We start from the raw sequence: 24,415 nt of genomic DNA on the forward strand, positions 1-24,415 counted from the left end.
ACAAGTTCAGCATAATCCTTGAATGAACAAACGTGCGTAAAGAGAACGCGCGGTATGGCTTGTTGTTCCGTGCGCCTTTACGCGTCACAGCCACCAAGCGACAGTATTTGCCAGAGTAGAACCTCCTCGTCTCCGGGTACTTAATCACATGTTGGAGGGTGGAAAATCGTAGCTCAATGTCCCATACATACCAAACAAAGTGATGGCTGGAGCACCCTGCAAAAGTACAGACGCTTATGGTACAGACGCAGAGAGAGAGGCAGAAGTTATTTCCCGCAGATCCAACGCAGGAGCATCTCTCAAATAGTCCAAGAAGGGAAGATTAGCGATGCCGGAGAACACATCCCCGGTGTCTCCACCATATAGTTTATGTCATAATTTGTTGGTTTTTCACGCGCAGATTGTTAGTTTTACTGAATGAGTTCCGCGTAAATTCCGCGTAATATATACAATGGTTATAAATGGGTCTCATCTGAACAGCTCTCAGGACCCCAATGGCCACGCTCTGAATCGCCCACCGTGGGTCACTACAACTTTGGGCTGCTTCCTCATATTCACCATCGTAGTTGACATCTTGGGCAACCTTTTGGTAATTTTCTCGGTGTATCGGAACAAGAAGCTGCGAAACGCAGGTGAGTGTGACTTTAGTCCACTGTGCATGCGGACCAACTTCTGCCTATGTCGTTGATGTGAAATGTTCATGAGAAATGGCTTGTTAAGGAACTTGCATGTGATTATCTGCTTTATCCAAAAGTATGATGCTTCACTGAGATGTGGTTGATTTATATTCAACATTGGTATTTGTAAGGTACCTCCTCTCATGGTCAAATGCAATTTTTGGAGGTATAGCGGTTGTCTTTCTAGCCTCCATTAAATTGGCCAAATCAATAATAATCTCCCCAACATTGCAATTTAATGGAACTAGACATTTTGAAAATCAAACAATAATGAGAAACAAAACAAGGGGACTTTTCTTCTCACTGTAACGCAGAGCAACATTCCAAGACAGGTTGATAGTCATCGGTATATACGATGCTATTGTCGCAGAATTATTTCCCTTTTTAATATTTAATTGCTACGCCCCCCTCGGCTCTATGGTTTGATCCATTTCTACTATTCTGGGTTAATGACTGGGATTATATCAATGTCTCTGCATGATCAGTGACGAGGACGCATTCAACTTGTCCCGCGTCATTTGAGCGTGACAGTAGCTTTTCGGTTTTGGTCTACTACAGCTATGAGCTTACTCGTGATTTAACAGTCTGGGGCTGAAATAGTGCGCAGAACAGAAAGCCCAGTTGGGTTTATAAACCCGCGTCCGTCTCGCCGCTCCTGACATTCTCACTCTAAACTCAAAGTGACTGCTGGCTGATGACGCGTCATAGCTGCCTCGCCTGCAAAGCCCCGAGTAGAAAGATGTGATGAATACAAAGTCTAGCTGTCGTCTCCGATATCCTCGAAATCCATCGTGAAGTTGAAAATGAAATCAGGCAAATACATCGTTTTACACTTTTTTTTTAATGTAGCCTGTCAACATGCTTATGCACTGAGATATCATTATTGCGCCTTCCTGGGCTTTTCTAGCGTCATAGGTTTATGATAATCCCTCCATTTGATAAAACAGACATCCAACTGCAATAGCTGCCCTCGATTCTGGTCTTTTAATAGTGATGATGTGCGCATCACAGTTGTAGCCCCGCTGTTACATAAAGTAGTGGACTCAGAGCGCGTGTGTGTGTGTGTGTGTGTGTGTGTGTGTGTGTGTGTGTGTGTGTGTGTGTGTGTGTGTGTGTGTGTGTGTGTGTGTGTGTGTGTGTGTGTGTGTGTGTGTGTGTGTGTGTGTGTGTGTGTGTGTGTGTGTGTGTGTGTGTGTGTGTGTGTGTGTGTGTTTGACCTGTTGAAAACCTTATTGATCAAATGCGGAGTATGTTCAATGTCCACTTCAGATGTACATTGAACAAAACATTGTCCACTTCAATGTTCAATGTCGTATTTATGTCTTAATTATACATCCACACTTTCTAATTGTATTAGCTGTGTTGCAAAGATGTTAAGATTATGACCATTAAAATCTTTCCTTCCATTCTGCTTGTATTAGGGTTCTCCTCTTAATAGACATTTTGAAATGGTTATTGGCTAAAAATCCTTCTGCAAGTGTACACTCAAAAATATACTGGGTACAAACCCAACCTTAACCCCACCGCTGGGTAACCTTGGGACAGACCACGCGCTGGGATGGTTTGACCCAAGTGCTGGTTTTTACCATTTAAACCAGAATGCAGGGTCGTTCTTGTGACCCAACCAAGTGAGTGAAATAAACTCTATTTCTGGGTTGAATATTGCTCAGTTATGTAGTGTCTCATGGCCATGCTATTTTTTTTATTATATAATAAAATAGGTATATTTCTATCATCTATAATGATTTCCCATTGTCATCCAAACAGTGTGTACAAAAGGAGGCCACTGTAAATGTACAGTTAATGCATTTTTTTAGTTAATGACAACTATAGAACAGCTCAAAGTCATACTATGCATGTTTTTGAAATCATAACAGAAACAATACAAATGTCTCACCCCACACATCACCTGACAAAATCATTTTTTGAAGCTCCTTTTCATGAATACATATGAAGAATTGTTGATAAACACCATTGTATCCAAAACGAACAAACATTGTTTTATGTCCAAGCCATTTTTCCCAGAGCCCGAGTACTGGCAAAAAAAAACCCTGTTGTGCTCAACAACTTCAAAGATGAGGACTCGTGTCCATTAGACACAGCATGCCGGACAAAGTCCAGGTGGAGAGGCACTGCTTGGTGTGATGGATGTCAAACAGAAAGAAAACAATGCTCCCCAGCCTCCAGCAAAGTGGTTTGATGGCCTGGCTTGAAACAAGGGAGAACAACATAAGAAATGTGTTAAAACCAATCAACATGAATAATTATATCAGTTACTTGCTCAAATCTCCCTAACTACAAGTTTTACTATGTAAATACCGATGTACATGTATTGTGAAGATCCAAAGGACGAGTTTATATCTTCCCCAAATCCATAATAACTAATTCAAGGACACTTTGGACAGCAAAGTATTTGATTTAATTTTAGGCCATGAACATGGAACGATACAGGCCCGAGCATACCAAGCATATATTCAATTAGACATGTTTGTACATGATTCTTATAGGGAAACTTTCACAACTTCAGAACTAAAATCTTTCGGCTTTTTCCAATGTTTCCTGTAGTGCCCCCTCCAGTGCCCCCTCAATTGTCTTTTACACTACTTCCTCTACTCTTTCCTTTAATGTCTCCTCCAATGCTTCCTCCACTGCCTCCTCCCCCGTCTCCTCCACTGTCTCCTCCCCTGTATCCTCCACTGTCTCCTCCCCTGTCTCCTCCCCTGTATCCTCCACTGTCTCCTCCACTGTCTTCGTCTTCTTCACTGACTCCTGCACTACATCACGCAGCCTCCTGCACCCCACAGACACTTTCACCTTCAGCCTCAAGCTCTCATGCTTCGCAAAAAATTCTCCCGCCAAAACACTGACAGCAACAGAGATAAACAGGCAAACCTATTATGGTGAATTTGCAATGATCAAACACAGCGAACGACTTTGAACGAACCCAACCACTATGATAATTGTAAATCCCAGCCAGTCCGATCGCTCGAAAACCCTAGCCAGTCCGATCTCTCGAAAACCCTAGCCAGTCCGATCGTTCAAGAACCCTAGCCAGTCTGATCGCTCGAAAACCCCAGGGAGAGTTGGCAGCTCTGAACCTACCATAAAATCCTGACCACTCTCTTGTTGTGGGAACCTTTGAAACTACGAGGCTATTCATGTGCTATATGTTCCGATCGGCGAGTACAATTTTTTAATGGGTCTAGTGAGACAGTATTTATATTCATTCTGCAGAGGCTTGGCTCCAAGGCCACTTGCAGTTCATTCAGATACAGGTCATTATGTATGGGTTGCTTGAGGCTACCTAGCCGCTCTGGTCTGGTTGACAGACAGCAGACATCCGGCCTCGAGTCCCAGTGCCATTCAGCTTTGAGTGAAACAGCCCTTGTCGCTGCACTCTCCTGCCCCCGTGTTCTAATATAGTTAATTCACTTACAGTGGCATTTACTGCTGCTTTTAATATCCATCCGACTCCCCTCCCGAACACGCACGACAGTGACGGAGTGAGTGAGTGAGTGAGTGAGTGAGTGTGAGAGATAGAGAAATAGAGGGGGGAGGATAGAGAGAGAAATACAGGGGGATGATAGAGAGAAAGAAACATAGAGAGAGAGTTAGAAGGGGAAGGAGCGAGAGAGAGACAAGTAACATGGTTACTTGAAATTGGAACATCTCTTTGCGTGTTTTAATCAGCAGGGTTAAGCGTGGGTGAACCCCAAAGGTGATGTCACAGTGTCAAGGCGTCAGCGTCTGACAAGTTTGACAACGGCATACGCGTCAGTCAGTCAGTCAGCCAGCGTGTGATTGGCCCCAACATCTGTGGCATATCACTGGGGTGCGTGCAGCGTGCCTGCTAACAAGCTTCTCTGTCTAAACGTCAGATGTAATCCTGAATTGATGTAATAAGATGGTCATTCCAGATTTCATTTTCTGCTTGTTTTTCTTTGTCGTTTTTGGCTCGAGTTTTTTTTCATTATTTGTGGTTGTGGTTGGGGATCCCGTGTGTTTATGTGTGTGCGTTTTATGATGTGAGGATGTTTTTCTTGGCTGTTTGGACTTGGCTACTTGGCCCTTTTATTTCAAGCCGTTGTTGAAGCGTTTAATGCCACTTTAAGAGCTATGTGTGTGTCTTCAATTTCCAACCGCTTTTCCATTGCGACATATTAATTGCTGTTATAATAGATTGGAATTAGCAGCAGGGTGCGATCGGAGGAATGCTCAGATAGGTCTTGTCCCCACAGCAGGTACATCACTTTCTCCTCGATCTTTACAAGAAAAAAAAAAATAAAGCAGGATGAGCAGAGAAAAAGCACAGCACCATCTTGATCTGAAGAGTTTCCCCGCGTTTTGATGTCTTTTACAGTGTAAAAAACCTAGTTGGGGCCGAACCAAGCTCGGAGTTGAGCACAGCCTTGCATATTTGTTTGTTTGTTGTTTTCAGCGTTTTCCCATTTGGCAAACCAGAATAACAAATTTGCAAAACCACATAAATTATCTTCAGTTTGTTAAATACGTGACAAAATTCAAAATGAGTGACTGAAATGTGTAAAGCATGTAATCAAGTCATAATCTGACGAACACGTCTTTGGACATTTGCCCGTGGGAGGCAGCTAGCTGAGGTGTGAGGCGCTAGTTCTTACCTCGTCTATGGACTAATCAGGTAGTTATTCAGAGAGCTCTCGTTGGGCCTCCTGCAAGCTAACAGTGTCAGGCTGCTCTTGGCAATGATAGTGGCATGTTGTCTGAACCACATGAATGGCTGTTATAAACCACATTAAACTCTCACGTTGTCAGGGTTATTTGAACTAGACCCTCGACACCGGTGCAGTCTTGAGTGCACCATCTTCCGATGACGGTCAAACGCCAGGAATGATAACAATTTGGACCAGTGCAAACCATTGAATTAAAGCACATCCTTTATAGTTTTGATCAGAATGGAAATAGGACATTGTGAGACTGAATGGTTCGTACCCCTCTTGTACCTCATGTGCCCTTTTTGATCGTTACTCACTCTGAAGGAGCCACTTGTCTGAATGTATTGTATTACAGCCTTGTTTAAGAGAGCACACAGTGGAAGTGGACCTGCCACTTCACTTCCCAGTTGCGGTGAACACACTTCTGAAGTTAGGACAATGAAGTTCTGTTTCTAATGCTTGTATCCGGTCATGGGAACTTTCTCACTCCAGCCTAATGAATATCAGTCCGATGCAGGTCTTCACCACAAGCCACAGTCTTGATGGAGCCCGACAGGTCGACAGGCGCCATATGATTTCCTCGAGAAGTCCACACATCCCCTGTGAAGGGTTTATTTTGGAAAAAATCAAAACGGGTCTGCTCCACTCCTTAGAAATCATTGAGCAATGTTTCCCAACGCATCCAATGGAACAAATCTGATCATCCCCCCGGTCCTTGTAATAGCAATACCATTAAAAGGAGCAATTAAAAAACGAATCGAAACAATGAGTCACTGTTCCAACCCAATTGAATCACACCAACCAAACACACAAATTACATTGCACAAACACAAGTTACGAAGTGGAACAGTTTGAATATCTATTATTTCAGCCACACCACAAGATTGAGATTCAAACCCAGAATCTCTCGAGCGGTGTCTGAACCGCCTTACCACCAGACCATCATGCTTAGCGAACTGGGAAAACAACTAGGTCCCGTTCCAGACGGTCCAATAGGGAAGGCTCTTCAGGTTGATGAGCGTTCCGGGCCATGTAATGAAGATCTGTTAGAGAGACAACACTTGGCGTGTTAAACACTCATATCTTTGAGCTCACACCCAGCGCCTGTGTGGCTACAATGCGGATGAGTGCTCTCCTTTCATAGCCCTGTAAAGAAATCACATGTTGCAGTATGGGGAACCCCAGGAGCACACATTTGCTGTTCTGTCCTGCAGGCGGTAGAGGCAGCAGAGTCTAGTGGGGAGGGTTGTTTCACTCCCAGTCCAAAAGGTTCAAGGCTAAGATCTTCACCTGTCATTCACAATGATCTTTAACTGTCATATGCGCTACAGATATTAAGCCGACTGGCTTCACCCTTCAGTAACTCTTCGTCGTTGAAAAGGCGTGTTCAAAAACTGTTCAGCGGACATCGGCCTGCTTTACACAAGATTTTGCTTTACTCTTCTCGTCTTTAATATATAATATATAACTGTTCTTAACATTGTTAAGAACAGTTAAATAAATAGTTAATGCAACAAATAGAAGGCTTCAAATAAGATCCTAGATTGGCCTCAGATCTGGACATCCTTGATCCCAATATGCCTTACCCACCACCCTCCTCATTCCATAAACCTAAAGATTCAACCTCAAGATTTTGAATATAATAGGAGCTGTGACAGATCTGAGAGAGCAGATCTGAAGAGTATCCTTGAATTGCTTTCCAGCAGGGTGACTTTGTGGCCTGGGAGACATCAGTGTGACTCATTGTCTTCCAGCTGTCACATCAAGTTATGTTTACACCCATCCCTTCCCACGGCTCAACTCTAATTTCGCTCCACTACTCTGGGATTTGTAGTTTTGTTGGGCATGATTAGCCATGTATTTTCCGCCAAGCACCACTGCAGAATATCATCGTCGACAAAGCTAGGAAAGCTAACAGTGAGTGATAAGTATCAGCTAATGAGGTAAACAATAGCAAAGAGGGATGAGCAGGACTGAAGTCTACAAGAGGAAGTTATCTCAGACACCAGCACTGTTATTAAGTAGAGCCAAATGAGATCCTCATGATAAAGGACAAAAAACCTGTCAACTTGTGGTTTGTGATATGTCTGCCTACGATCGCTAAGCCTCTTGGATAGATTCTGTATTCAACTGACTTCGGTTACATTTACTTTTCAATGCCACTTTTGTGATTGAATGCGCCAGATCAGAACAAAGGTCTGACGTCCACACTTGGCACTCAATTGGAAACTGCATAACTATGTTTGGATTTCCATTTCCCACAAAAATACCTCCTGGAAAAATAAATCTGCTGAAATGGCACAGTGTGTGTGAGCAGCTTATGTTGTTCTTACTGTTTAAAAGGTTATGTAGTGGTTGGGCCCGGACCAGGCATGCATTGTAGAGGCAAGGGCAGCACAGAAATAGCCCTCTATGCGTTGGTTCTTGGGGGTGTGGGTCAGAGAACACCCCATTTATAAATGTTTCATTTGAGCCTATGTTTGCATTCTGGGAGAATCCTGGCAGGCTTATTGTAGGCACGGGGCGTGGTTTTAATGAGGTAGCCAGCAGGCCAAAAGTGGGCCCAGATTGCTGTCCATACACTTATGCAACCCCCTGAGAGCGTGAGCCTGGCCCCCTCGGGAGGGGGTCAACCTCATCAGATCACAATGTTGACAAGATCCGATCTGGGACCTTCACCGAGGCCTTTGGCTGTCCTCCTAAAAAGGTGGTTACATAATGTCAGATGGCAACACTGCTTAAAAGCAGGAATTAAATAACGTTGTCAGGGAAGTCTGCTGGGAAACGAATAACCAGGTTTTCAATTGCTTATCTGCCTGAATTACTCTGTTCTAACAACTGAAACAATGTTTGATACTTTTGATACTTTTGCTTTCAAGGTTTTCTTCAATGCGTTTATGAAATAAGGGGGGGGGGGGGGGGGGGGAGTCCTCCTGAAGAATGGCCTGGGGGTACCCAGTCTAATATCTCAACTATAACCGCATTCCATATTAATCGCATTGTTTGCTGCGTTACCAACGTTATCTATGCAGACTTAGGCATGCGGGATGTTCAATATCAATAATGTTGAGTTCATAAGGGCTAACATTATCTTTTCTGAGTTAACAATAATTTTGGGCAGGTGTTTTGGAGCACAGTACCTTGTCTGGCTGTTAGCCGTAATAGTCTGCAGCTGTGGCTCATAGGCTAATTGAGCCACACCCATTCTGGTGCTCCTTAAGAGGGCCAGAGTTTTAGACTGGCGGGAGGCTCGAGTTGTGCAAGTGAATCGACTGTTGTGCTATTGTTTGTTTTAAGTAAAAATATGCTTTTTACCAAAAACATTGTGCGTCAAGGAAACTCTTTTACACAGGGTGAAAGAGTGCTATGGGGGAGATGAATGAACCGAACGATATTTATTTTTAAAAATCGCAAAGAAAAAGACAAAAATAAGGGGAATCAATTTGTGTTGATTCTGTGGTGCTGTGCCACACATTGGTCTATGCATGAGAAACACTGCTCAGGGTATACCTGGCAAATAGTTTACTAGCTTATTAGTTATGCCAAGGACATTTTTGGACAACTTCAGGGAACACCTGGCAAATAGTTTACTAGTATATAAGTGGTATTATGTGGCTGGCATTAGCTTTTATATCTCGGTCAAATGACTAGGTTAAGGGAATGAGTTTACCCTTTTCAAAAATTTTGAATAATATAAGTGCAGATGGATGCAGACCTTGCCTCCGAAGCCTTTTCTTTATAGATAATGATATTTGATCATTTATATATCAAGATGTAGATTTAAATAAAATGATTAAATAGAATACAAAAATCTGAAGATATCCCAATATTTCAGTAGTATTCATTTTAAACTACAAACTAGTGAGCCTGGCCTCTCTTTAAGTCAGAAAAATATTGCCTCGACGAAATCGTCAAATATTATTTGTTCAGATGGGAATCCTGACATTCCATTTGCAAAGTGCCCTAAGCCAGAATGTGCTCTTGCTTCAATGAGAAAAAGAAAAAATAGATGGAATTTTCCATCAGGAATGGTCAGTCTCTTAGACTAAAAGAAATGAGTGAAGAAATGTGTCCCTGTAACATATTGTAACTCGGTTTAGCTAAACATCCACATTAAACAGTGCCTCGTAGCATAGTATTAATGCTAACATAAGATTATACAAGATTCAACCCCAACCCCATTTCATAATAAACATACATACAATGATACAAAATTTATAAATATAATTATAATAATAATATATACAACCCATGATCCCTGCTGCCCCCCCCAAATCCACAATTTATCTATAATATGAACCTGGTATGGCTAAGAGGGCTGAGAAGTGGTATTTGCTGCTGGCATGCAGCCTGAAGAGGAGCTACGCTCCTCTGTTGTGGGAAATAGGAGCCGCTTTAGTGATGCATCAAAGATAGGGGCCTTTTAATTCAGGGATTAGCGGGAATGCCACATGCTGGCTGGTATTGGCGCGGCTTTGATGCAAAACTTTGTCATTAACAGACGTGGACCCCGAGATTTGGCCCGTCATGCCTCATACGGAAGTACAGAGTGAACTGTAATTCCCACCACCCAACCGTCGTGGAGAAAAAAGCAGGGGGACGTATAGTTTGCATTTGAGCCAGTCCATCAACTATATCAATGGCAACAGAACGCACAGGCTGGGAGGAGACCTCATTAAAAAAATGCCGGAAAGTATGAGATTGATTTACAAACTAATCCCAATCAACGTTTGAGGAGATTAAATTGAGCTCTTGAAGGTCAACAGGGGGTAATGTAGGAGGATGGAAATGAACGGCTCGCGTCGGTATGCTCACACACACACACACAGAGTCTCACACACAGAGGACATGGCAGGGACAGCTGCAGCGCTTTGACACCTTCCATGTCACCCGTCTGTTGACGCCGTATGTGTTTACACACTCAATGCTCTGTGTGTACGGTATGCCCTTTGTATCGATTATGCCTACTTATTATAATACACAATTATTTATGCCTCATAGTTGACCCCCAACTGGGAATAAATCCATCCAATTATAACTGCAGCTGTGAGTAGAGGCTGATAAAATTAAGCCCTTTAGATAGTGGTAGGAGCAAGTCTATTGGAAAACAGAATGGTGTGTCTGGGTTTTCTGTATGTGTTTGTGAAGGTGTCTGTGGCTGGGGATGGGCGGGATGCTTATATATGCAAAGCCATCCGTGTGTGTGTGTGTGTGTGTGTGTTTTCTTCGATTTCAGTGTGTGTGTCTGTGTTCATCGGTGGTGTGTGTGTGTGTGTGTGTGTGTGTGTGTGTGTGTGTGTGTGTGTGTGTGTGTGTGTGTGTGTGTGTGTGTGTGTGTGTGTGTGTGTGTGTGTGTGTGTGTGTGTGTGTGTGTGTGTGTGTGTGTGTGTGTGTGTGTGTGTGTGTGTGTGTGTGCCCACACTGTACACTGGCCTGGCTCTAACCCGTCTCCGCTAAAGTAGGTCAGCCCTCTCTCTCTGGGTCAGCTTCTGGGACTCAGGCCCAGCTCCTCCACTCAGCCCCTGTGCATCTGGGGGTTTGGGGGGGGGGGGGGGGCAACAACATGGCCCCGCTGGACCTCCCGCTAGTGTCTAGTGATGCAGGTGGCGGGCGCTGAGGCCCTTGTCACGAAGATGTCCTGTGTAAACACGCGTCTTCCAGATGAGAGTGGATGGTTTCCTGTGGAGGAGCCTGCAGATGCCAGGGCTGCGCTGCCACAACAGCACTACAAAGCGAGCCGGCTGGCTCTTAGCAGCCATAACCTTTAAACGTCCCGTATTTGTGACTGGAAGAACATTGCTGGCGTTCTGTTTGTTTGTCGGTTCCTTTCGCCGGCCTGCCTGGCTCTACACGTCATCACAGATGTCTCTTACCCCCCGAGCCCTAGTCCTTCATGCACTGCGTTAAGTGAAAACAGTTTGAGTTTGTACTTAACTGTACATGTTTTATTCAATTCAGCAGAAATGCCCCATAGACATGCAAAAACATCTTGAGTGCAGTTGGGTAGAAGTTGCATAATGGATGGGAACTTCATTATGAAAAAGAACACAATGGCTGCTTGGAATGGATTTCATAGGGATGATGAGAGCACTGCAAGATGAAACTCTATCTGAGAATGTAGCAGGTGCTCTTCGCTTGAAGACCTACTGGAGGAACAAGGATAGATTACATTGTATTGACCTTATGAAGGCATAAGGTTTTTTTTGTTTGTTGAGAAAACACACAAATTAGGATATTAAAAGGAACTATATGGTCCACTGCATGATTAGAAATACTGGCACAATAAGATATTTTCTTTACTTCGACTACTTTAACAGGAAAGAGGATACCCATTATTTAGAACATTCAAATATAATGGTTCATCCAAACTGATCCAGTAAAGCTCAGCATATTTATTATCATGATACAGAATTGACTAATTTACTGCTTTTCTTATCATTCATAGTCTTAACAGATTGACTAATGAGATCAGCTGAAAGAATATTTGATAGAATGGCAAAATCATTAGCTCTAATAAAACAGCCACAATACTGATTTCCCAATAGAAATGTAACAGCCTAGTTTTAATATGTTTTTAGTACCATCGGCCAATTTCCCCGTGTCAACTAAATCCCGGGATGTGAGCAAAGTAATATATCTAATCAAAAACCTAATCGAAAATAGCCAGATGCTTTACCCTTCACATCCAGAATATCTCCAGCCTGCTACCAACATCCTTTCCTCGGGAGGAGGACATGACCCTTTAACTTCACCTCCCCTCAGTGTTCCACGTCCAGCTCAGGCTTTGCCAGTTCCAAACACAACCCCGTGATATTTCCCATACATATGAGATTTGAAGACTTCCCACCAATCTCCTAATGTTTAAGCCCCCAACCCGTCCGCTTTGCGTCGATCAAATCACAGGTCTGAGCCCTGCGTCTGCAGTCTGCTCTGTCAAAGTGTCCTCTATCTGTTCCCTGATCGTGAGTAGTCACATGTTTGTCACATTCATAACGGTTTGATTGGATTGAAAGTCAGTAGTAATATCTTTCACTCAGAGACGCGCTAAGCTGCAGATGACAACCAGGCGATGGGATAAGGCGGGGTTCTGTATTCGTGCCAGAGCTCCAGAATGACCTACTGAATGTCGCCCGTGTGTTGTGATGGCAGAGAATGTCAAGCTTCCTCCGTCCATCCCGTCATCTTTTCCACGGAATTGTGTTGTGAATTTCTCAGCACTGCTCTGCAGCAAACCAAACTCGTCAAACAGCTCGCCAGACGGCATTGAACAGTGTGACGTCCAAGCCGCAACTTAAACAGAATAAAGTCAGGAAACGCCTTCTACAAACAAACAGGCACATGAATAAATATATTAATTAAATAAATGATGTGGAAGAGTAGTGGATGCTTGTGCAAATAAACACACAACAATGGCTTTTGAATACAATATTTAAAGGCCTTCCTGTTTATTTTACAAAACAAATATGAGAGGGGGAAAGAGTAGGGGATGATGGTTATGAGTTTCATCCCAACGTCCAAAATCTACCGGTACCCTACCTTCCATCTCTTCCCCTGATGCCTGTGGCTTTAATGATCTGTATCTGAATCCACTCAGTTTCGGTGGTGGATAAAAGCCTCTGCTATACAAGTAAATAGCATGTAAATAGCATAACAGCAGCAACCATGGCTAGAATTGTCTTCCTTCAGACACATGGCCAGTGTGTCACCCAGAGCGATGCGGTTGAAGATTACAGGCTCAGTCACCGTCGTGACGGTATGTCAGAGTACGGGCTGAACAGCGGCGTTCTGAAGCCCCACTGGTCTGTGTTCCCTTTCTCCACCTTCTTGCACCACCGGTTTTGTGACACATGAAGTCTGCGTAATCAGAGTGACAACTTGACATTGGACAACTTGTCTGGGGGTTGAAGGGGGTGTGTGTGTGTGTGTGTGTGTGTGGGGGGGGGGGGGCGGAGCTGTCAGAGCGTGTCCCCCCCAGCCTGCCAGGCTCGGCCACACATCCAGCATGACACCCACCGCCGTGGTTCTCTGCGTAGCGTCTGCCTTTGGACTGAAGATGCGGACGGAGAGAGCCAGCCCGAAGGGTGTTTCAGCACATGGTTATCAAAACCCTCATGTAGAACCAGATGTTGGGCCATTTGTTAACATCGGAGAGGCGCCTTGTATTTTTCATTAACAAGACTAAATCTGTTGCACCCTCTTGAACTCAGTGATTGTTTCTTCGTTCTCCGTTGTTTCCCAGTAATCTCGCCCAAAGGTGGGCCGGTCAATTTAGCATGCCAGTGCAAAAACCCTATTGTCCTCCGTTACAATTAACACATCTGTGATCGTACACAGAGTAGACATTCATAATGAATGTCCTTTGTTTTGGATGGGTGGGGGTGGGGGTGGCGGGAGGCATCACATGCTTTAGTCCCAAATGGAGGCCCTTGTGAATAATGTGTTTACTTATGTGTTCAAGGACCAAGCACAGCAAACACTGGTGCACACTCTTATGTCGAGAGGCAGGGAGGTATGTAGCCGTGAAACACGATTGATCCTGGCCCTCATCCTAACCACCACTGGTGGTTCTCTGTGTTGGAAACAGACTCTGCGGCTGCACTGACCTTACTGCGAGCCCATCGCAATCAACTGCCTGATTGCTAGTTTGCCGTTAAATTGAATTGCTCCTTTTGGAATGGGTGGAAATTAATTGTGTTTTTGTTTTGTTTTTATCTTTGTTTCAGTTGCTTCTTTAGTTTCAAACTAAAGTAGTTAATTGTGCTGCAGTATTGCAGTATGTTAGAAGAAGAAGCGTATCTACAGCTCCCCAGCTCCCCCAGAATCCCTAGCTTTGTTGTGCTGGTGGTTTGGAAAATAAATAATGAATATTTCCTAAGGGTCATCAAGGAGCTGGGGGTAGGAGACCACAGGTAGACTTTTGGCAGATGTGAACCCTAGCCTTTACTATCCTGCCACTACTGCATGCAATGCATTTACAATGCAAAATACTGACTGCCAAATCGTGTTCTGGTGTAAAAGAATAAAAAATGCACAAGCTCATTAATGCCTTTAGTCTAAACAAGTGACTGAATAGTAAAAAGAAGCCTACACATTTTTTATTGTGTTGAACAGAAGCAACCTTAATATGAAACCCGGTATTATGAAATTATGCAATTGTTATAACATCGCATTAGACCACTTCTATGGAATGCACCAGAGTCCGATTGGAATCAGTGATCTCATCCTGTGCATGCATACAGTAACACCCTGCACACACACATCAGTACTGCGCTTGTGTACATGAACACTGTGCACACACACGCAAGCACCGTGCACGCCCACGTCACCTGCACATCAGCAGCATGCATGCCCACATCACTCGCAAGTCAGCACCATGAACATGCACATCAGCACCGTGCATGCGAACATCAGCACCAACATAGTGCACCTCAAACACACCTCAGCACTGCTATTGGAAAATGTTGTCGGGGGATCACAGTCAGTTCTTGTGAAAGTCAGCTGATTATTGCGTTCTATCCATCAGCTCAATATCTGGAAATCTAAGTCCGACCCTGAGGGACACTGTTTTCCTATTCATCCTGTATGAATCTCCATCCTTCTGTCTGTCTGTGTGTATGTCTGTCTGTCTGTCTGTTGTATTCTTTCTCTTCCTTTTTGTCTGCGGGTGTATTGTTGTTGTTGTTTGTGTGTGTTACTGTGTGGTACTACCGTGTGGTACAGGCACAGCGTGGATGGGTGCTGTGTCTGGGCTCTGAGCCAGCAAAGAGGGGTCCAGGGTGTACTAAATACCACGAGCTGGGCTAAAAGTTGCAACGCCAACCTCTTCAAACGAGCATGACCCAATACATGCTGACGGAAGTCACACACATTCAAAAAGCAAATCAACTAAAACAGATTACACATAAAACAAAAAGCTATTACAGACATTTTTTGGAACGGAGGAAACTGGCCGCATTTAGCAAATAATTGCTCTTCATGAATATGAACTCATGAATATGGCTTCCTGTAATTGGTGGGCTGTTGTATATTTAAGTGGTCAGTATGGAAGAAATATCTTGTCAATTATCTTGTGATAATTTGTCTTGTAATTTGCCTTTTAGCGCAAAAATATTGACCAAACCATGGCTCTGTATAGAGGATAGCTGCTGCTTGTCATTTTCGATTGGAAGCCCCATCTTCTCATCAGGTACATGCTGCTAGACACAGATTGCCGTATATCTGAGCGTGTATTTTGTTGCCAATATCTTTCTAACAAACAAACAACAAAAAACATCTAATTAGTTGTGTGATTCTTAATAGCACCACAGGAATGCTTAGCTGTTCTATCTTTCCCTGTCAGTTCTGATGTGGGGATGTTCCTGATGGGCATTTTGTAAAACAGTCTCAATAACATTATGCAACAGTGAAGGCTTTATTTTTGACGATTATTATATTTATTTTTTCGTATTGCCCTGCGTTCAACCTTTTAAACCGTGAAATTAAAGTAACTATTTAACCTTATGTCATCATTAAGGGCCAGAAGTGGGTCATGAGGCAGAGCAGGTTGTCTGGCAATCGGAAGGTTGCTAATGTGTCCTTGAGCAAGACACCTAATCCTACCTGCTCCCGACCGGTTGCCTTGCTTTTGACAACTCACTCAATGTCTGATTATGTGTTTGGAAAATAGAATAGAAATAGAAAAGTGCGACATAAATGCAGTCCATTTACAATATTTACACGTGTGCTTCATAGTCTTCTCCTGAACTATTCAAAGAATAAGTAAGTAACACAGCATGCTTAGAAAAGGCCATTTTGTGTATTTTAAATATTTTTCCCTCAAATTGAAACCTAGAAAAATAGATTCTTAGAAAAGGCCATTTTGTGTATTTTGCATATTTTTGATTCAAATTGAATCAGTTACAAATCAGCCGAAAATGTTTTGTGATGACGTTTGTGGCTCTTTGTATCATCACATCCATCCGCTGCGCTCCACTTTTACATCCGATCCATAGACTTAAAGAAGCGGAAACAGACAGACAATTCTTTCAGTTAGATACGCTCAGGGGTTCAGTTAGGCAACTAAACCATCTGAGACGGAGGTTGACCTTTACGGTTTATCTTGAACACATGTGTCTTTAGCCCCCCTGGGCTCCTCATTTTGCTTTAGAAAGATCAATTGAGGGGTGACCCTCTTTTACAATGACGTCAAGTTTTACAAATATACAATACAAACACACAACAGTCTCAAAAGACAAAAATAATTAAACATTCAGAAGATCGAGAAGAAGAACATTGCCTAGCAAAAACAATTACAGTTTATGTGGGGCAGATTCAAAATAATATGTCTAAATTTGTTAAAAGATATGAATGTATTTATTTTAATTTGAAGCTAAAAGCTGTTTTACCAAGCTCAGACCTGGCGTATGGAACATATGACATGAGCATGTCAGTAGAGCGGGTCTGATAAAGCCCATCTGAAATTTGTAGCAGTGTAGTCAAATAATGGGGAAGCTTCCCGGTCAGGGCTTTACAAATAAAAATGTGCCAATGTGCGTCACACATTTCTTTAAGAGAGGACCAACCAACCTTTCTATATAAAAATAAATGGTGTGTGTCATAAGCATCTCCTATGAGGATACTTAAAGCAGAGTGAAAAACAGAGTCAAGGAGTTTAAGGCCCCGTCCACACAAAGCCGATTTCATGGCGAAACCGCAAAGGTCTTGTACGGTTCGGCCTTCCGTCCACACGAAGCCGGCGAATCCGCTGACCGAAACCGTAAACTTCTGAAACCACTCTCGGAGGTGGTTTCAAATCTACCCGGTTTCGTTTTTGATTTGTGTGGACGCCTGAAACCGACTGAAACCGTAAACCATGACGTCGTCGTCCCACCCCTCGACCCTCTAGCCAATGACTGTTAAGCCCGCGGAGTCTCAGAACTCACAACAACAAAGATGATGGCGGACTACAGGCTTGTAATCGTTCTGCAGCAGATCATGTCGCTTTTTGGGTTGCTAAGCAATTATTTATTGAGACTGTTGACTGTTTGTTTGTGTTGTTAGTGGTTCAGGGGGCAGCCTTTATGTGCATGCTCGCCTCTTCTTCTTATCTAATTTTCTTCTGGATTTCAGTAGCAGAAGCAGCGCCCCTTATGGGCCTGGCATGTGTACTACAGCGTTTCTACAGATCTACCCGGTTTCGCTTGACTCCGTCTTTACGGAGATACTCCGAAACCAGATAGATCGAAACCGGAACGGTTTCGCCCGTTTCGGCTTCGTAGGGGCCTAAGACATGAATGAGGTGCTTGCCGATAAACCACATCACCATAATCAAGGACAGACATAAAAACGGCCTCGATAATCCTTTTCCTACAGAAAAAAGGGAAGGTGTTTTGTTTCTATAAAAATAGCTAATTTTTTGTCGCATATGACATAAAAGTGAGTTCTCCATCTATCCAGATGCCGAGATATTTATATTCAGTGACCCTTTCAATCAGTTTTGTCAGTATTAAGAACAAGCCTGCGGTCCACTAGACAGTCCTGCAAGATGTTAAAAGGGCTTTGTAGGTTCCGAATAGATTGATGCCCCGAATCAGAAATGCAATACAATACTGTGTCGTCAGCGTATAGATGGGCATGACAGTTTTGTAGTGATGGAATAATTTTATTGATATAAATTGTGAAAAGAACTGGACTCAAAATTGAGCCCTGTGGGACACCATTTGTAACGGTTAAAAACTCAGTTCGGTAGCTTCCCAGTTTTACTGACTGCTGTCTATTTTACAGATAATCTCTAATCCAGCTGCATGCAGAATTATCAAAATAAATGTCACGCAGCCTCTGTAAAAGAAAATGGTGGTCAACAGTGTCAAAGGCTTTTGAAAGATCAACAAAAAGTGCTGCACAGTGCTTTTTCTCGTCTGATGCTGAAACAATGTTTCAGCATGTCACAAAGGTGACAGCAGAAACAGTACTCTAGCCTGCCCTGAAACCAGATTTGAATGGGCTCAGAATGGAAGCACTGGCTAGAAATGTTTATTACACTTATTAATAACTGATTATTAATAAGTAATGGTAAGATTTTTGCCAAGCATGGGAGTTTGAATATTGGCCTGTAGTTATTTAGTTCATTTTTGGCACCACCTTTATGCAAGAGAATAACATTAGCTTTTTTCCAAACTTTGGGAACTATACCAGAGGAGATGGAAAGATTAAAAAATGTGGGTTATTTGTTTTGATATGATAAATGCAGAGATTGATTGAAAACGGGTCCAAATTGTCATTGTTCGTCATAAGTTTCTTTCTTTCTTTCTTTATAATTCTCTACAAACTTCTCCTGCCTCAATTTTTCACCTAGAGACTACATACAATTTTTTAAATATTCAGAATAGCTTGGAATCGCGCGCTTCTTTTCAGATTTTTTAAATACTTTATACTTTTTAAGATATTCTACTTTTAAAATATATTTTTTAAAAGAGTCAATGGTACTTCAACAGTTAAAGACGTAACTAAATACATTTTCAACCATTTATCTTCGTTCAAGCCATTTAACAAATCTACACACTTGTATCTTCAATAATATCTAAGCGGAATTAACGTTATCATTTAAACTTTATTCAGAATCAGTTTTAGTTTTAAACCGTCATATTCTACAGTTGGTCCCATTGAAGCCGTCTGCCCATTCTGACACTTAAATTACTTAAGACATCATAACTCGTTCAAATTTCAACCGGTTACCTTCGTTCAAACCATTTAACAAATATACACACTTGTATCTTCAATAATTTCCAAACGGAATTTCGATATAATTTAAACTTATTCAGAATCACAGTTTTAGTTTCATACCGGCTTCGTTTCCAGTTGGTATCATTGATTCACGTTGACGCTGGAGCGTGATGACGTTCAGCAGTGTTGCCAGATTGGGTGTTTTTTCCCACTCTATTGAGCTACTTTTAATCACACACCGCACGCACGCACGCACACGCACACCAGCAGTGAAGGGCAATACATTTGACCTTTCAGATTCTTCAGTTCAATTAATTTTACATTTCTGCATTTTTAGCAATGCTTTGCGCTTTTCCTTCAGCTGTCACTTTATATTTTTCCAACCATTTACATTCTTAAATGGTGTGCATGTTAACTTTATTTCGACTTTTCAATTGATTTAAGTCATTTTACATTTCTTTATGTCTTAATCTATGTGGCGTTATAAAAAAAAAAATTCAACCTCACTTTGTACCACAGCACTCAACGCATTTTCTGCAGTACATGCATTTTCGAGTTGTTTTTATTGTTGTTCACAGCTTTCCAGAATAGTGCAGGGTTTGCATAGCAGTTGGAGATTAAATCAAGATAATATGTACTCAGATTTAGCTTTCCTAACCATGGTTGTGCACCTATTTCTCAGTTGTCTAAAAAAAATCCAATTAGAATCTTCTCCAGAGTGTCTAGCTAGAGACCAGGCTTTATTTCTCTCTCTTATTTCTAAATAAGTCGGACAGTTCATTTGTGAACCACGGGTTTGATCTATTTTTTGCCCTTTGCTTTTTGTGGGGTGCATGATTGTTCAAAATTGAGGTGAAAGTATTGGTGAAAAAATCCAAGGCCAATTCAACATACGATATTACAGTTGTGAGTTGGATGTCACTATGAAGGAGTTATTCAAAAAGGCTTGCTGATTAAATATTTGTTAAATTACACTTAATAAAGATTTTAGGATGAGATCTTTTTAAATGAATACTTCTGATACAGGCCACTGGGCAGTGATCACTAACCCCAAGGTCAAAGACACCAGCATAAACTATTTTATTGACATGATTAGATAAGATTAAATCAATTAAAGTTGATTTTGCTGGGTTTTTTAGATTGGGTCTTGTGGGCTCAGTCATAACTTGTGTGAAATTTAGGTTGCTACAGATTTCTTTGAAAGATTCAGAGCCAGTCAATGTTAAAATCACCCTTCTTCAAGGTGCATGCGATATATCGGAAGTAAGCAAGCTCTGAATTGCTAAATTAACCCTCACCCTCACGAGTTTGGATTATGAGCAGACAGTTGCTGGAGGCAGGCAGACATAAGAAGATCAACACTGGTTCATTTGATGACCTTCGATGGAGGATGATAATGTCTGATAGTGTGCACGATAAACACTAAACAGTAAATATACACTCTGCATTGCCGTTGGGCTATCACACATGGAGAGTCGATATAGTCAAGAGGTATCATGGGACATGGGGCCAATAAATATAAACTTTATTTCAAATGCATGAACCATTCATTTGCAAATGGAGTGTGGTTAAACTGATGAGGTCAAGGATTATATACAATATAAATTAAACGAGGGAGGGAGCCACACACAGACACAAACACAAAAACCCACACACAAATACACACACTGGGAGAGACACAAAAACAAAAACCCACACACTGGATGAGAGAGACACACACACGAGAGAGAACAACACAGAGACCCATGCACAGATACACACACAACGATACAGGCATAGAAAGACAGACAGACAGACAGACACATACCTACACTGACAGACACAGAAAGAAAGAAAAACACACACAAAGTCAGACACAGAGAGAGAGAGAAACACACACGCACACGCACACGCACACACACACACACACAAATGTTCCCTGAAGATCAGTGCTGTGATGTTAGCTTTCCAGGAAGCAATGGGGCTGGGCGCCTGTAGGCCTCCCCAGCCGACCTTACCAAGGTCAGAGTTCTTACCACGAAGAGACTTGAGTTTAAAATCTTGTAACAGCCGTGCTATAGAAAGCCAACGCCAAGGGACTGTAATCTTTAAGGATCCCCAGAAGATGCACACTCACATCACACACTCACGTGCACACAACACACACAGATAAGGACATACACACACACACACACACACACAGGGATACACACAAACACTGACATGCACACACAATGACACACATCACATACACAGATAAGGAAACATGAAAACACTGACACAGAAACACACACACACTGACACACATCAAATACACTCAAAAGGACATTCAAACACTGACGCACGCATATACAGATTCACACACACAAGGACCCACGTACACACTCAATGAGCCTTTTTAGAGCAGTTTGCTTGTGATCACGGTGAGAGCAGCCAGTACTCTATAGAGGGCACCTGGACGATGGATCCCAGAGGACGTGGTCTAATGTATAGCATCGAGAGGTTGCACGGTGAAAGAATGTTTGCTGTATGAGATGAAGGGGGGGGGGGGAGGGGATTAAGAGGCACCAGCCAGAGCTAAAGAGCCCTCTAAAGACCCTGGTCAGCCTCACCCAAGGAACCGCCTACCAGTCCAGCCTGAAACACTTGAAGAGACTGTTGATTTAATATGACAGTGGTGCTCAAAGTTTCAACAATGGGAGTCTTTCTTGGCCTAAATCAGGGCTGGTCTTTAGCCACTCCGTCTTCATACTGTTTTGACTCAAGGACAGTGGAAGCACTTGTTCATGTGACATCTGTGATGTTTCTGCGTGACTGGTTCATCTGCGCTGCTCTGGTGCCCGTAATCCCCCCCGCCATAATGAAAGCACGCCGCATGACACCCAATGGACGCTTTAGTTGGAGCCCTTTTACTGTGTGGCTCGAGCAATCAAGCGGCACTAAATACGAGCTGCTAAATATCAGCTGGTGGCGGTGTTTTTATTATCCAATTATTGGATCAGACTTGCTAGTAATAGGCAAAACTCCAATATACTTAATTGATCTAATTTGCAACTTTTTCTGTCGATTTTATGAGTGACCCGATTGGCATTTCCATTGTTTCCGCCTAAACCTTCCCTTTTTCTCTCGTGTGTGTGTGTGTGTTTTCGTGTGTGTGTCTATGTGTGTTCTGTATGTGTGTGCGTGTAAAGGCAACATCTTCGTGGTGAGCCTGGCGGTGGCGGACCTGGTGGTGGCCATCTACCCCTACCCGCTGGTGCTCTCCTCCATCTTCCACAATGGCTGGAACCTGGGCTACGTGCACTGCCAGATCAGCGGCTTCCTCATGGGCCTCAGCGTCATCGGCTCCATCTTCAACATCACCGGCATCGCCGTCAACCGCTACTGCTACATCTGCCACAGCCTCAAGTACGACAAGGTGTACAGCGACAAGAACTCGCTGTGCTACGTGCTGCTGATCTGGGCGCTGACCGTGGTGGCCATCGTGCCCAACCTGTTCGTGGGCTCGCTGCAGTACGACCCGCGCGTCTACTCGTGCACCTTCGAGCAGTCGGCCAGCTCTGCGTACACCATCGCCGTGGTCTTCTTCCACTTCATCCTGCCCATCATGGTCGTGTCGTACTGCTACCTGCGCATCTGGATCCTGGTCATCCAGGTGCGGCGGCGGGTGAAGCCCGACAACCGGCCCAAGCTGACGCCGCACGACGTGCGCAACTTTGTCACCATGTTCGTGGTGTTTGTGCTGTTCGCCGTGTGCTGGGCGCCACTCAACCTCATCGGGCTGGCCGTGGCCATCAACCCGGACGGCGTGGTGCCCCTCATCCCCGAGTGGCTCTTTGTGGCCAGCTACTTCATGGCCTACTTCAACAGCTGCCTTAACGCCATCGTGTACGGCGTGCTCAATCAGAACTTCCGGCGCGAGTACAAGCGGATCGTGGTGTCCGTGTGCACGGCGCGCATTTTCTTCTCGGACAGCTCCAACGACGCGGTGGCCGAGAGGCCGAAGAGCAAGCCATCGCCGCTCATCACCAACAACAACCGGGTGAAGGTGGACTCGGTCTGAGGCCGCGGACATCCTGGGTACTGTGGTTGTGTTCTGTGACTCTAAACAGTGGCCACAAGCCCCAACGGAACAACTCTATGCGAGCGAGATCTCGCTAGCGGTGGGAGTGATCATACAAGGGGTGCACTGTGTGTCTTTTACCATACACTTTATCTCTTCTTTTTTTTTCCACTGCCTGCGGTGAAATAAATATACAAAGATGCCATTTAGGTTTTTCATATTCACTCGAATTATGTAAACATGTCAACATATCATGTTATCTCTATTTATTTTGTATGAATTGTTCTGTAGGTATATATATCTATATACTATATAGATATAAATGCATAACGATATCGATCTATATCTATGTATAAATATATTACATATCAGGTTTGTTTTACAAAACAACCTTGCTCGTGGTTACTGTCAGATGTGGGGGTTTGTAATGAATCAATAAAAAAGAATCAATTATACAGAAGCACGACAACATATTACTCTCAGTGGTGGTCGTGATGGAGACTGAGTTGTAAGGACTTTGTATAACGGTGAGACAATGTTACACTTAAAAGGAACCAACACTGTGGTGCTGTTTTGTGATGAAATAAAGTAACTGTTGTTAGGTGGAAAAAATAAATGTCAGAAGAAACAAATTAATTTATGTTTCACTCTCTCTTTTCTATCTGTACGTTTTGCCCGGATATGAGGATTTCCTCATATGCAATATAAAATGCTGAAAATAAACACGCACTGAAACATATCTTACAACATACTACTAACTTCTACCTTTGGACATTTAAAGTTAGAAGTTCTTTACATTTTCCATAACCATTTTCTTCAACCATATTAATTCAACACCATGTTTTACTGAGACTACATTAAAAGTGTGCTTCTACGTCAGTAACAACTTTGCCCGAAAATACCGGAAAGACTCTCCTCAACCACCACAATTGCCCCGACAAGAAACGAGATGAAACAAGATAAGTAGCTTATTTTGTTGCATCTCTGTGTCTTTGTGTGCATGCAGGTGCATATATGTTCCTGTTTTAGCTGTCAAGTGATGGGTAAAAACGAGAAGAGGAGTAAAAAACAATGTGTTTTGATTTCAATGTGACGGCAAAATAAATGGATAGAGTGCCCTTGTTAATCTCAAGCACTCGGCAGCACGAGGGTGGCATTGATTGTATGCATTCGCTCTCTCCCATTCCTGTGCATGTTACCCAACATGCGTGGGTGATCGGGTTACTGGGACAAAGACAAAGGCAGGATAATAAGCAACAACCTCTAGAGCGAGCCGTTGCATTCGTGTGCATTTGCGTGCGAGG

At 43.1% G+C, this 24,415-nt stretch overlaps 1 protein-coding gene across 1 annotated transcript; it reads left to right on the plus strand.

Annotated features, from left to right (window-relative positions):
• The first annotated feature begins 199 nt into the window (after nucleotides 1-199).
• Nucleotides 200-24,109, plus strand: mtnr1aa (melatonin receptor 1A a). The gene is made up of 2 exons (XM_056586542.1): nucleotides 200-632; nucleotides 22,240-24,109. The coding sequence occupies exons 1-2, from the start codon at nucleotides 452-454 to the stop codon at nucleotides 23,109-23,111; spliced, it is 1,053 nt and encodes a 350-aa protein (XP_056442517.1). The 5' UTR covers nucleotides 200-451; the 3' UTR covers nucleotides 23,112-24,109.
• The last annotated feature ends 306 nt before the right edge of the window (nucleotides 24,110-24,415 follow it).

This window comes from Gadus chalcogrammus, chromosome 3 (genome assembly GCF_026213295.1).
Source record: "Gadus chalcogrammus isolate NIFS_2021 chromosome 3, NIFS_Gcha_1.0, whole genome shotgun sequence".
NCBI classification, from domain to species: domain Eukaryota; kingdom Metazoa; phylum Chordata; class Actinopteri; order Gadiformes; family Gadidae; genus Gadus; species Gadus chalcogrammus.

Excerpts from the sequence above, each read along its gene's own strand:
- mtnr1aa (XM_056586542.1), top strand. The coding sequence starts at position 452 with ATGGTTATAAATGGGTCTCATCTGAACAGCTCTCAGGACCCCAATGGC. Across the intron at positions 633-22,239 it reads CAAGAAGCTGCGAAACGCAG|GCAACATCTTCGTGGTGAGC; the intron begins GTGAGTGTGACT and ends GTGCGTGTAAAG.